This window comes from Physeter macrocephalus, chromosome 14, assembly GCF_002837175.3.
Source record: "Physeter macrocephalus isolate SW-GA chromosome 14, ASM283717v5, whole genome shotgun sequence".
Taxonomy (NCBI): Eukaryota; Metazoa; Chordata; class Mammalia; order Artiodactyla; family Physeteridae; genus Physeter; species Physeter macrocephalus.
The window spans coordinates 82,432,037-82,445,478 of record NC_041227.1 but is presented as its reverse complement, the minus strand read 5'-3'; the positions used below and the strand labels follow the sequence as shown (position 1 = coordinate 82,445,478).

Below are 13,442 nucleotides of genomic sequence, written 5' to 3'. Positions count from 1 at the left end.
GGGAGGATCCCACGTGCCGTGGAGCGGCTGGGCCCGTGAGCCGTGGCCGCTGGGCCTGCGCGTCCGGAGCCTGTGCTCCGCAACGGGAGAGGCCACAACAGTGAGAGGCCCGCGTACCGCAAAAAAAAAAAAAAAAAAAAAAAAAATTTAGATGCTTGAATCTGGCTTCGCCCCAAGGATACGGACCGTCCTTGGACGCTGGCTGTCACGAGGGTCTCTTAGCAAGTCCCCGCCCGGAACGGCCGGTCACCAGAGAGCAACGCTGCAGGCCAGCTTCCCCCAGCACAGCTGCTTCCCCACCAGCCCCGTCCCCGTCCCTGGGCGCGGTCCTCCACCTCCAGGCACGCCCAGGAACCAGACTGGCGCCGAGGCACCAACAGCAAGAGGATCAGAGGGTCAGGCAGCTCGCTCGACGGGGCTTTAAACTCTCAGGCCAGAGCCTGCCACACGCCCCCCGTAAGGACTGAGGCCTGTGGGCTGGACGGCCCCTGCCGCCGGAGCACGAAGGCGGCCAGGGACGCCCAGAAAAGCAGGGGGCCCGGCAGCCTGAAGCTCCCTGGCCTGAGGCCCTGGAAGTTAATAGGAGAGAGCTGACTTAAAGATCGGAGGCGCCCCCGAGACGCAGGAGGCGCCCCGGCGGGCCGGGTGCCGGGCGCCGGGCGCGGGCGCCGGGGACTCACCTTCATGAGCGCCGCCACCAGGACACCCAGGAGGGTTAGCAGGAGAAGGCCGAGTCTGCCCTTGTTGAACCGCTTCAGCAAGAACAGTTTCGCCCAGTCCACCTTCGACTGGCTGTTGGGAGGGTACCGGAGTTTGTTTGCGCCCTCTCGCTTTAGGCTTTTTAATAAACAGGGGCGCTGATGCGAAAAGGTGTCGAAACTGTGCTTTCCGTGATACGCTCCCATCCCGCTGGACCCTGAAATAAAGGGAGAGACGAGACGGGCTCCGCTGTGGGCGACGGCCCTCCTCCCGTGCACGCGGCGCCCCGGCCGCACCCCTCCACCAGCGCGCGGGGCTCCTTCCGGGACGTCCTCCCGGAGGGAGAGGGGGCTGCGCAGGGCCCGAGCGGGACCCCAGCGGTCCACTCCGTGCGCCGCACGTGCCCGAGCCGCGGCCCCCTCAGCCTCCTGGAAGGTGACCGAGGCCAGGACAGCGGGGTCAAGCGGCCGGGTGGTAACAGGCCCCTCAGACCTGTGCTCCGCGGCCGTGCTCACGTCTCTGCCTGGTCACGCGAGCCGGGCAGACAAGCGGGTGGCACAAGGCACCCGGCACGCAGCTTACTGGGGCCGGGCCGCTGGGGCGCCACTTAGGTGACGGCTGAAGCTGCAGGGAGACTCTGTGATGTGTATCAAGAGACATGCATTTTAAGGAAAAAAAATCTGAACGACAAGCCAAAACATTAACCGTGTTTATGCCTCGGAGGTTACTACATTTTCCCTTGTAACTTTCTACAGTGTTTTGTTTGGTTTTGCCCCTTTATCCCCCAAAAGCAAAGGGACGTTCAAGCCCTTGGCTGCTGTCTGCTCCTGGCGCCGTGAGCCTGTCATGTGCTACCTCATTCGATAAAGGACAGAGGGCATTTATCAGTGCAACTGAGACCTGAGTTTTGGCCTAAGAAATGCCCCGAATCTGGGAGAAGATCCATAAAGCAGTGAAGCGACGCAAGGACAGTCATCAGAGACTGGGGATGCCGAGCGGGGGGCGGGTCAGAGGTGGGCCCCGGGCAGCGGCCTGCGGGGGCGTCGACGGGGGGCGGGGCCTCACCCACGCCTCCGAAGGGCAGGGAGCTGAGCATGAAGTGCATGATGACGTCGTTGCCCGTGACGCCCCCGCTGGACGTCCTGTCGATCATCCGCTTGATGAGCTGAGGACGAGAAGCAACAGAGGCTCCGGGTCAGTCGCCCGGCCTGGGACCCACATCCTCCTCGAGGCTGGGGGCAGTGAGCGAGACCCAGGTGACCTGAGGAGTTGGGCCCGCACACGCGGGCACACCCCAGCGCTGGACCCCCGGGACCACAGCCAGGGCCTTTCTTACCAGGGGTGGTTGAGGCTATATTCCAGGCTTTAAAAACTGTTAATATTTCTCTTTCTACCTCTGCTTTAAAGGATAGCGTGTGCTTAGCAGGTATCATTTCGTTTCTATGAAACGTAAAAAACATTCAGGATTCCAGAGGTAGCATCCTAGTTTTGAAGGAAATCGCTGGTTGGCCCAGAACCTGAATGGGCACGATGACGCTGGACTGGTAAATGTCACCTGCCCTGGCTGCTGACCCACCAAGTCCTCTGCAGCAAAGGTCACTGCCGACCGTGGGACCGAGCCTGACCCGCCGCCCCGCGCCTGGGCCGCAGACCGCGGCTTCCCCTCCGTCCACCACTGCCTGTGGTCATTTCAACCGTCAGACCGCTGTGTGCCACTAAGCCGTTCCTAGCTGAGCCCCGCACGTCCGGTCTCCCTGGACGGTCTGTAGAGATCGGTGCGGCGCCAGCACCGCCAGCTCTAGAAGCTGCCCCGAGACCCCCTGCATGGCCCCGGCAGAGGCTCTGCAGAAAACACCTGCTGTGGGAACTCCTCGACCTCACCTGGCTGCACCCTCCCTTCCGAGTTTTCCCCTTTCTTCAGAGGCTCCTGGCCTACTGGCCCACCTTGAGGCCACTGTCCCCTGGCAGCAGCCAGTCACCTCGAGGTGCATACGGACGGGCCGCGTGGAGAGCGCCAGCGGGGCTGCTGGGCCTGGGGTGGCGTATGGTCTGCCGGCCCGGCTGGGACGGCAGCACCGCTCCAACCACAAAGCCACGTGGCTGGAGAAAGCCAAGTCCGAGGCTTCCCAAGCACCTCCCTCAGCAGCACCAGAGACACTGCCCTGCAGGCCGCGGACGCCGCGTGGGTGAGACGGGGCTCTACCACAGGACGCCCTATGGGTCAACAGCAGGAGCGCTTCCGGTGCTGACGTTCAGACGTCTCCCAGCGACGCGGCAGGTGACTGTGAGTCACCAGGCTTGTGACACTCGCCCCGAAGACTCAGCTCTGACCCCAGGGAGTGAGGGAAGGGTCACAGCCATAACCCCAGGGCCTCATTACCCAGGACTGGGGGACTCTGGCGTCAGGCGAAATAATCAGCATTTGCTTTACGGCAGAGGAGGAGCCTGGCTTCTGAGAGCGAGCTGCACGCTGGGAAGTTTACCTTAGTGTTACGAGAAAACACGTAGAAAGCCAGGGGCTTCTCGCGTTCATTTATGAATCGTATGGCTTCATCTGCATTCTCCACCGGCACTATTGGAAGAATCGGTCCAAAAATTTCTTCTTGCATCACTTTGGTTTCAGGATCCACATCAGTGAGTATCGTTGGGGCTGAAAAATGAAAACGCTCAAGCGGAAGACAGAAATGCCAAACTCTCACGTCACGTCTTGCTCACTGGGTCACCCACCCTTCCCCACTCCCACCCAGGTGTCATCTACTGAGACAAGTCCCAAGTACGTGGGTGAACCGTGCGAATATTACATCTCCACGCGTGTGCATGGGGGATCCTCGTGCAAACCCAGGGGGAGATACAGGCTTGAGTAAATCCTATGCATGTTTAACCCTGTTCAGCACCACATTCCTACGTCTTTCTGTGGACAGGCCTTCCTGGGAGCACAGAGGGCCGCTCGGTGGATCAAACCAGTACAGCTTCTTAACAGAAGTGCGTTCCGGCCTGTGATCGCTTTGATCTTGATCACAACCGCGTCAGGGTCAGAAAATGTAATGAAATGGTGGGATTCCCTAAGCCTTATCGCAGCGTTCCGTCCACTCCGGGGAAAGACGCAGACAGGAGGACGACATGGATCCTGAGGAGCTTTGTGGGGTGTCCAGTGTCCACACCAAGAAGTCCCCAAGCCGCGGTGCTCGGGGAGACCCCGCGGACGGGCTGGGGGGTCGACTACAGGGGAAGACGCCTGACGGAACAAGCGTGCTCTCGCCTCCACCCACGGTTACGACCAGCTTGTCCTGGAGGCATGGCACGGGACGGCTCCCTCCAGCACGCCCAGGGGTACAGAAGCCGCTGCCTCAGATCCGCCGCCCGCAGCTTCCCTGGGCCACAGGGGTGTCCATCCCCCTCTGCGGAGCCACGCGCTTAGGTGAGGTGACCCTGACCAGGTCGGGGGAAGCTCCTAGCGAGTCTGAGCTAATCACGGCCGACCTGCCCGCTCACCACTGATGGGCAGAGGCAGGCAGTCAACGTGCTGGGCCGGCGCGACCCAAAGCTGAACCCCCGCGGCCCTGGGCGTGTTACGGAGACACTGAACCAACAGGCCGAGAGCATACTTTTCTCCGTACTGTTTAAGTCCCTTCAGTTCTGTTTTTTGAAAAGCTGGGGTTTGGGGTGATGATGAGAGGAAACAGGTAAAAAGATGTGTGGAGCAGCTTTTTCGCCAACTTCACGTGTGATCTTTTTTTTTTTTTTTTTAAATAAGTTTATTTATTTATTTTTGGCTGCGTCGGGTCTTCGTTGCTGCGCGCGGGCTTTCTCTAGTTGCGGCGAGCGGGGGCTCCTCTTTGTTGCGGCGCGCGGGCTTCTCGTTGCGGTGGCTTCGCTTGTTGCGGAGCGCGGGCTGTAGGCGCGCGGGCTCAGTAGTTGTGGCTCGCGGGCTCTAGAGCGCAGGCTCAGTAGTTGTGGCGCACGGGCTTAGCTGCTCCGCGGCATGTGGGATCTTCCCGGACCAGGGCTCAGACCCGTGTCCCCTGCGTTGGCAGGCGGGTTCTTAACCACTGCGCCGCCAGGGAAGTCCCCATGCGTGATTCTTCTCTCATCTGAGGTGTTATTTTAGGTAAGTGTGTTTAAAATTCAAAAGTGATACATACTCATGGCAAAAAAAGAAAGAACACGATAAGAAGGTAAATAACGAGGTCAAGCGTGATAGGTGAAAACATTCTTTCTGGAACGGTACTGCTGTTGGCTAGCTGTGCAACTGTGGCTGAGCTATTTCCCTCTCTGGGCTGTTTTCCCAGCCATAAGCTGGAAATAATTACAGAGTCTGGTTCTGCTTCTCAAGGTTGCCAGGCAGAAAAAATTAGATAAAATACGTGTGTAAATACAAACAACTAAATAGAGTTACTCAGCGTATACGTATATAAAATCATCTTTAACTCGCTTGTAACAAATCAGTATACCAGAAAGCAGTATTTAATAGCTTATTACACACTCTATACCTAATAGTTTATTCAGTGTCGGTAAAGAGTGTCAATAAAAACTGTTAAGTTACCCCTCCCTACAGGACGAGATGAGTCTCCATTACCTATGTAGCGTGTGGCCTCATCGGTCTCCCCACCAAAAGCTATCCTTTGTCCTTCAAGCAAACTTCGTATCCTCTGAAAATGACGAAGATTGATGATCCTTTCATAGTCGGGGGATTCTTTTATATTTTCTCCATAAAATTCCTGTTTAAAACAGTAGTATCTAGTTGTCACCAAAGACCCATATTTTAATTTCTTTAATAATTATAAAATTCACCATGGCCCCAAATCTGGTTTTGTATCCTCACAGAATCCAACCCCCCAGCCCCCAAGTCCTTTAACAGTAGTAAGACTAAGCTCTTTGGCAGGTCAAGGACAGGAGTTAAAGCACACACACAGACACAAGTCTCCCATTTTCCACGGTTTCGGGGGGTTGGCATGGGTCCCTCCTGGGGGTGGACACAGAGCAAGTAGGGGGGTCTCGCCCCATGTCAGGGCCACACGTGCGCTTGCCTATCAGCTCTGGCTGCTGTCCTGCGAGGAGCCGGGTGGTGGTGGCAGAGGCCCTGTGACCTGCAAAGCCTAAAACACTGACCGCGTGTGTTTTTCCCCTTTCGCAGAAAGGGTTTGCTGAGCTTTGCGCTATTTCCTCGTGTTAGGTCTTCTCCGCACTGGAACTTCCACCAGTCACAGATAACCGTGAAACCACTCAAAAGATCAAAACACAGTTTTGGTAAATCAACCAGAGTTAAGAGAGCCTCAGAAGCCAGGCAGTCAAGCCCCGCGGGAGCTCTCAGCCTACTCTGCAGCGGTACTGAGCGCTGACCAGCCCCCGCACCCGCCTCGAACCCGGGAGGTAGGGAGCTCCCGGGCAGCGTGTTGCAATGCCTGTTCTTGGGCCCCAACGCCGGAGCCACAGGAGTGGTTTGCAGTGCTGGCCGCACCTCAGAATCACCTGGAGACCCCAGCCCAGCTGAACCACAGTCTTCGGAGGGGGAGGACTGGAAGCTTTCCTTAAACGGCTCCTAGTGAACCCCAGTGGAGAACCAGGGAGACGAGAGAACACCTGCCTCCTGGAAACCCAGTTCCTTACCACTCTCACCCGAGCACGTCCCCTGCGACCCCAGGGTCTTCCCAGAGTCGGGCCAAGCTCCCCTTTCACGCTCTCCTTGTCCGGCCCCATCGCGGTCCCGCCACTAACGTCCAACTTCCACGTCACCTTGCTGCTCACCTACGTCGCTCCTGGGTGTTCCGGAGCCTTCCTTTCAGGGCTCGGTCAGCACCCGGCGAGTGAACAATGGTCGTTTCAATAATTTCTCCACCCAGGGGGCTCCCACCGCTGAACTGTCACAGCCTCATCCCTTCCTTTCCTCCAGTCCCAGTCCTACGTTCCTTCTGGCTCAGCTCAGGACACCACCGTGTAGCCTTCCTTGGTCCCCTCGCTAGAGATGGCCATTTGAAACGCCCTCAAAGACTGACGGCCGCGTCAAGAGTGCACACTCCTGGAAACCGCTGGCCTCTCGAAACCGCTGGCACAGCCGAGAGCCGAGAACCTTGATCGCCGCAGCTGCGGCGAGAGGGCCTTGGCCACACCGCAGGGGCCTCGCGACGTTCTCCCCAAACCACACAATAGCTACTGAGCCTTTTCTTTAAGGCCCGTTCTACACCTAACCGGTTGTGCCATCCACAGGTCAACTAGACAGTGTCAGCGTGTGTAGCACCAATCTCACCCTGCTACCACGTTCTACGAGAGCACTTTTCATTAGCCAGGAAATTAGTTCAGTCACGTGCTCCTGGAATGTTCCTGGGTGTGTGTGGGGGGGGGGCGACGCCCCCTGCAAACACCTGATTTCACTCTGTATCCCAATGAGACCAGTGGACCCAGAGGTGGGAAACACGAACCTTCACGGCCTCCTTCACCTTCCGCACGATCAGGTCCTGGAGGGACGGCTCGCAGAGCACGTAGTCGGGGGCGATGCAGGTCTGGCCGCAGTTCATGTACTTGCCCCAGGTGATGCGTCTGGAAAAAGCACCAGCAGCCAGAGTTCAGTCCCCACGCAGCTGTCACACGCTTCGGCGCTGTCTGAGTGTTTTTCAGCTAGCTGTCAAGATTACTAGTACATAAACGTATTTGGTAATCTTGCTTAAAAAACTGTTTTGAAAACTCATCTCTAAATCGGTTGGTTGGAACTGAGAATGCATTTTCAATTGGCGTAGACGATTCTACAAAGCAGGGAAAGCGTCATGCCGGTGCATGAGAAACAGTACTTTATACACAGGGAAGCCACTGCCTGCGGCAGGAAAAGAGAAAAACAGCCTCCTGACACCCTCCTCCTCCTCCTCCCACCCCGGCCAAGGGGACATCTGGGAGGACAGGGGTTCCACAGACACCACGTCTCCTGCTGTGGCTTCGTCCTGCTGCAAGATGCCAGGTACAGGCACGACCAGAAGCCCTCCCCGATCTGGGACGCTGCGCCCGGGCTCGGACGGCAACCCACGAACCGGGGTCCCCTGTGCCAGCAAGCAGACGTCTATTACAGAGGCAACCCGGAGCCCGGCCAACGCTCCCTGCGCCCCACCCCGCTCCCCTTGCCTGAAGGGAGGGAGGGGCGCGCCATGCCAGCACAGTCAGCTGTGGGTTTGGGCGCTTCCTGTTAGCCGAACTGATTTAGCGGAGACAACCCGCAGCCTTGCGTCTTCTGGCTCTCAGATGCAAGACGCCATTATTCTCAGTTAAGAGTGGAGAATTATTGGTTTTATCAAGAAAGGAACTCAGTTAAGAGATCAGCATAATGCCCTTTCTTTGGAAATTTAAAGACTTTATTAGGCACACAGGATCCTTGGCATTATCTACTTCCTGGATCGGCTACCAGCAGAACAGTAAAACTTCTTGCCAGGTCTATTATCTAGAGAACAGAAATAGCTCTTCCTCATCCCGAGGGCAACCGTGTCATGTCACAACCTTGTGTTCATCTCCTCCGGCTGTGGCACCAGGGCGGGGTTCGTGAACGAGTTCTGGTCCCTGTGAGGACATCAACCTGCGATGCCTAGCGAGGAGGTACGGGGGGCGTGCCAGCCGGCCGGGGGAGTCCAGATAACCAGTCTCACCTGCAGGCGACGTCCAGGTCACAGTCTTTGTCAACGTAACACGGACTCTTCCCTCCCAGTTCAAGGGTCACCGGGGTCAGATGCTTGGCGGCGGCTTCCATGACAATTTTTCCCACAGCGGTGTTTCCCGTATAGAGAATGTGGTCAAATCTCTGCTTCAGAAGCTCCGTGGTTTCCTCGATGCCACCATTAACAACCGCGTACAGGTCCTTAAAGAAAGAAAGACAAACACTTGCATCACCGAAGGAATCCTCTTGTCTGACGTAAACGCGTAACATTCAACGAAACCAGCAAACGGTGGAGACTGGCCCCGGGAAACCACAAGACGGGGGCCGGGCGAGGGGAGGGTCGTGGGAACGTGGCCGCTGTCGGTGGCCACAGGACAGGCCCCAGGCGCGTCCACCCGCACGTCCTCTCTGCACTCGGCTCAGCGTGGGGCTCAGGCCACGGGGGGAACCGAGTAACTGCCGCCCGAACGTGTGCCAAGGCCGGCAGGGGAGCGCTTCCGGGGGCAGGTCCGGGCTGCACCCGCGCCCCGTCATCCTCTAGCTTATGTGCCTGCTGGCGGCCGCCCGACGCCTGCGAGCCTCAGCCTCCTCTTGTGACGGGGGGACGTCACAGGGCTTCGCGCCGAACCCTCACGTGCACCGCGCGGCCGTCCGCAGCTATCGCCCGAGAGAGCACAGTAACGGCGTGAAGGGCAGCGGCGGGGCACCGAGCCCAAGCCGGCTGGTGGGGCTCGCGTTTCCCCTCCATCTCGGCTCACAGCTCAACGGCCCGACAGGTGTTTCCAGCTTCAGCTCTGCCTCTGCCTGAATCCGCAGAGCCTGTGTGTTTGGGCCCCAGCAAGCCAAGTGAGGCAGGGCCAGAATGACGACCCGCGTCCGGGCAGAGTGGGACAGTGAAGCATCTGCCCTCCCTCGCTGCCTTCACCGCCCTTCTGCACCGGGTTCCCCAGGCCCTGGGACAACACTGCTCTGTGGCCGCCGTGGCAGGGATAAGCCAACACGGGGGGCACGGCTCCTCCCAGAGCCGGAGCTGGCCCGTAGACTGCTGTCAGAAAGCGCGGCCGACCACAGGCGGGAAGCTGCACAGCTGCGTGTCCCCGGCGCGGCGCGCACCGAGGCCTCCTCCCCGCGGAGCTGACGGCCCCCGTTCACGTGGCGCCACAATCTCCTCCACGGGGGGCACCAGACCTCCGCTTCAGAGATCGTCTTTTCTCCACAGCTGGCGATACCCTTTTCTTTTTTTTGATGTGGACCATTTACAAAGTCTGTATTGAATTTGTTATGATATTGCTTCCGTTTTTCGTTTTGGTTTTTTGACCGCAAGGCACGCGGGATCCCAGCTCCCCGACCAGGGATCGGACCCGCGCCCCCTACATCGGAAGGCGAAGTCTTAACCACTGGACCGCCGGGGACGTCCCAGCTTCCGATACTCTTAAATGCCAGCACTGTAACTCTGAGCGAGGGTCCACGCTCTGGGTCAGGAGGCCTTTTTCCTTCCGTAGTTTTCAGGCCACAAACATGCCCGTTTAAATGTAGACGTGCGCTCACGTAACGGTACCTCATGAAGAGCACCCAGCACGGTACCAGTCCCTCATTAAATAACTCACTAAAGGGATACCCCTAAAATCATGTCAGATCAAAGGTTAATTCGCAATGCCAAATGGCAGCGGAGGCTTTGTTAAGAGCAGGGGTGCCGAAAAAGCCACGGGCCTGACCAAACTGTGTAACTACCATAGCTGAACTATTCCACGGTTTTTTTGGAACTTAACTTCTCTTGTCAAGCCAGACGTGGGAGGCTGAGGGAAAATGAGTGTGGAGGCCTGACCACCAATGACGCAAGCCAGCATGAAGAGCAGAGTGTGTCCCCCACGACAGACAGACAGACGGGCCAGACGGACAGACGGGCCAGACGGACAGACGCGCCAGACGGGCCAGACGGACAGACGCGCCAGACGGACAGACGGGCCAGACGGACAGACGCGCCAGACGGACAGACGGGCCAGAGAGGGGGCAAGGCCCTCTTACCTGGTCTAAGTACTGAGGGAGGAGCTCAGCCAAGACCTTGGCTGTATTTTCACTGACTTCAGAAGGCTTGAGAATCACAGCATTTCCTAAACAAAGCAAAAAGCAGGACAAGGTTGTCTAGCGCTTGAGGGATTCTAGCATCCACGAGACGGTGCTCCCGTGGGGAGCGCAGGCTGAGGGTGAACTCCTCTGGTTACTTCTGGCTCTGCGCTCTGCCTTCCTCAGCACAAGCGTGAGCGCTCGTCTCACTGCCTCGCTCCCAAAGGCTAACTCCTCGGTGCCCACCACGCAGGTCCTTGACGAGAGGCCCCAGCCAGGCTCCCCCAGGCCTCTGGCCTTCTCTCACTGTTCTCACTCCCACCCTTGGATTTTCCTTTTGCCCTGGGATTATTGCCCAAACGAGCTTTGCCAACATAAAGCTGTTGGTCTGGATCCTGGTTAACTGAGAAATGAATCCCTCGGCATTTGCTGTAGACCCAAGCAAGCATTACTCACAGAGCCCTAATTTGAAAGAAGAAAGGGGTCAGACAGAATCAACTGGTTCATCCAAAGCCAGAGGCAGCGACTGAAACCACGTGACGCTCTGGACGTCCGACTCCACACCTGGGCCTGTGGACTCGCGCCTGCCTCTACACCCGCACAGGTTCATTCTCCAGGGCTCCAAAAAGCAGCCACCCCACAAATCTCTGGAGCCCACTGAACAAATAATAATAACGTTTATGAATTCTCAATACACTGCTGGTGTAAACCAAGGCAAGCCACCACAGCAAATGCATTTAACTAACCACTATCCTTAATGTACAACCAGTTTCAGAGAATACGCTTCTCGAAGACAGCTTAAGGACGGGAGCTGACACCAGACCTGCAGCGATGGCTCCTATCAGAGGCTGGATGGTGAGGACAAAGGGGTAGTTCCAGGCTCCGATAATCAGCACGACTCCCAGGGGCTCTGGCTGGACGTAGGCCTCGTCCAGCATGGTGAGCAGGTTCTTCTGAGCTGGTTTAGCAGCCGCCCATTCAGGAAGCTTCTCCAGCACGAGATCAATTTCCCCAAGCACGGTGATGACTTCTTGACTGTACGCGTTGAATTCACTCTGTTACAAGATGGTCACAGTTAACCTTTGTGGGTATGACACACTTGGCCCTGAATGTCAGAAGCATCGGGCCAGGGAATTATTCCCTGACGGTCCAGTAGTTAGGGCTCTGTGCTTCCACTGCAGGGGACACGGGTTTGATCCCCGGTCGGGGAACTAAGCCGTATGGCAATGCAAAAAAAAAAAAAAAAAAGGCATCAGGACAGGCACACCTGTCAGACTAGCTGGTTTGCCATGCAGATTCCTGTGTGTCCTCCAAGCCCACAGTAAGGACTTGGTAATTCCCTTCTTAATATAGTCAATCCCTTTAAATCCTTCTTTACTGATCCAAGCCATTTAAAGTCAGGCTTAAACGTTAACTCTTTCATGAAGACTTCCCTAATTAATAATGGTGTGCCTTGATCACACTTTATAAACCATAGTCATTATGCTTTCCCCTATATCTTAACATTTCAGCCTTAATACGCTGGCTTAAAACTATAGTCCCACTTTATCTGTGCCTGTTTTGTTTCCCAACCAAACTTAAAGCCCTCAAGGGCAAGGAATTTATTGTACTTCTTTAGTAATCCTATATATACACCCTCAGAAATGCTGTGGAGTGAATGAATCAGACTTTTTTGGGCATCTTACTTAAATCCACCTTGGCTATTTGATATCACAGCCCCTCTCCACCAAAAGTGGTATACAGGAAGCTTTAGAGTGCCTGTTCTTAATACTGATGTTACTACCCCTCAAAATAATCTTCTGGCGGGGAGGGGCCGAAGGAGCCTGGCAAAGCCAGAGCAAGGCCTTGTTACCCCTAAAAGGAAGAGAAAAATTAAAAACAAAATGGTAACAACAGTGTTATAAAACATAGGGGACTATTTTTAAACCCGAAACACTCCCCCAAGACCTTGCTACTCAAAGCGTGGTTCCAAAACAGGGCAGCTTGGTACATCACCTGGGAGCTTCTTACAAAAACTCGGGCTCTCACAGCCCCTCCCCCCAGACCCAGTGAAGCATTGTTTGCATCGTAACAAGGTCCCCGGGTGACTCGCGGGTGCACAGATCTGACACCTAACATCATAGAGGGAAATCTGAGCGCAACGACGACAGGCAAAACCCTGTGTCTGCATAAGAAACCGCAAAGTTAAAAGACAACTTCCTTCCGACTCGGAAGAAGAGGCCTGCAATACACGCAGCGGACGAATGACCCAAATCCAGGGGAAGGGAAAGGGCCCCAGCTGCCCGCGGAAAAGGGGCAGGCCGTGCAGCGCAGGTCCCGGGGGCGCACCTTGCTCAGGTCGGCGGCGATGGCCGCCAGGATGTCCCTCTCGCGCTCCTGCACCATCGCGCGCAGGGCCTCAAGCTGCCGCCGCCGGAACGTCAGGGGGCGCGAGCGGCCGGACCCGAACGCCGCGCGAACCCGCTGGACCTCGCGCTCCATGGCCAGTCCTGCGGGGACAGGGGAGATCGGGCGCCGTGGGGGGTGAGCGGGCCGGACGCGGGGCCGCCGGGCGGTGCCTCTCCATCCCCGCCCCCCGTCCCCGGGCCCAGCGATCCCGGCCGCACCTCCGTCCCACCGGCGAGCTCGCTCCGCAGCAGCTAACTGCCCAGCCACCGCCCTGCGAGCCCGGGTCGACCCCGAGCCGCGCGCCGATTGGCCGGCGTGGCCCACGTGACCTCCGCAGGCCGGACGCCGCACGGGCCCCGCCCCTAGGAGTCGGCAGGCGGGGGCGTGAGGACGGCGGGGCTGCTGGCTGGGCTGGGCCGGACCGGGCTGGGGCCTGTGCCCGCGGTCATGACCCCGCCGACCGGGCCCCGCGCCCAGCGGCTCAGGAGGCGTCGCCCTTCCGCCGCGGCGCCCCTCGGCCCGCCCGGCCCGCTCCCTTCCAGCTCGGAGCCGCGAGGACTCGGCGCCTAGGTGAGTGCCCCTCAGCAGCCCCGCCCCCACGCCCTCCTTTACCCTTTACCAGCCGCTCTCCGGCCCCCCCCCCGCCCAGGTCCCTGCCCGC

General features: G+C 57.8%; 1 protein-coding gene and 1 long non-coding RNA gene across 6 annotated transcripts in view; one reads left to right on the top strand and one right to left on the bottom strand.

Annotated features, from left to right (window-relative positions):
- The window catches only part of ALDH3A2 (aldehyde dehydrogenase 3 family member A2), a 17,764-nt gene extending 4,670 nt beyond the window's left edge, over nt 1-13,094 (bottom strand). Inside the window, exons 1-10 of the mRNA XM_007104224.4 lie at nt 13,000-13,094; nt 12,722-12,882; nt 11,217-11,448; nt 10,355-10,440; nt 8,322-8,530; nt 7,116-7,233; nt 5,276-5,417; nt 3,183-3,349; nt 1,765-1,864; nt 681-916 (exon numbers count right to left, since the gene is read on the bottom strand). Of these exons, the coding sequence (XP_007104286.1) occupies nt 681-916; nt 1,765-1,864; nt 3,183-3,349; nt 5,276-5,417; nt 7,116-7,233; nt 8,322-8,530; nt 10,355-10,440; nt 11,217-11,448; nt 12,722-12,874 (1,443 nt within the window). The 5' untranslated portion in view covers nt 12,875-12,882; nt 13,000-13,094. The remainder of the gene's footprint in view (nt 1-680; nt 917-1,764; nt 1,865-3,182; nt 3,350-5,275; nt 5,418-7,115; nt 7,234-8,321; nt 8,531-10,354; nt 10,441-11,216; nt 11,449-12,721; nt 12,883-12,999) is intronic.
- Nucleotides 13,095-13,178: 84 nt separating this feature from the next.
- LOC102988765 (uncharacterized) overlaps nt 13,179-13,442 on the top strand; it is a 41,972-nt gene continuing 41,708 nt past the window's right edge. For 4 of the 5 annotated variants that reach the window (XR_003683240.2, XR_003683238.2, XR_003683239.2 and 1 more), the window contains exon 1: nt 13,179-13,351. This is a non-coding gene — a long non-coding RNA (uncharacterized lncRNA). The remainder of the gene's footprint in view (nt 13,352-13,442) is intronic. The other variant, XR_002892359.3, reaches the window with a different exon arrangement.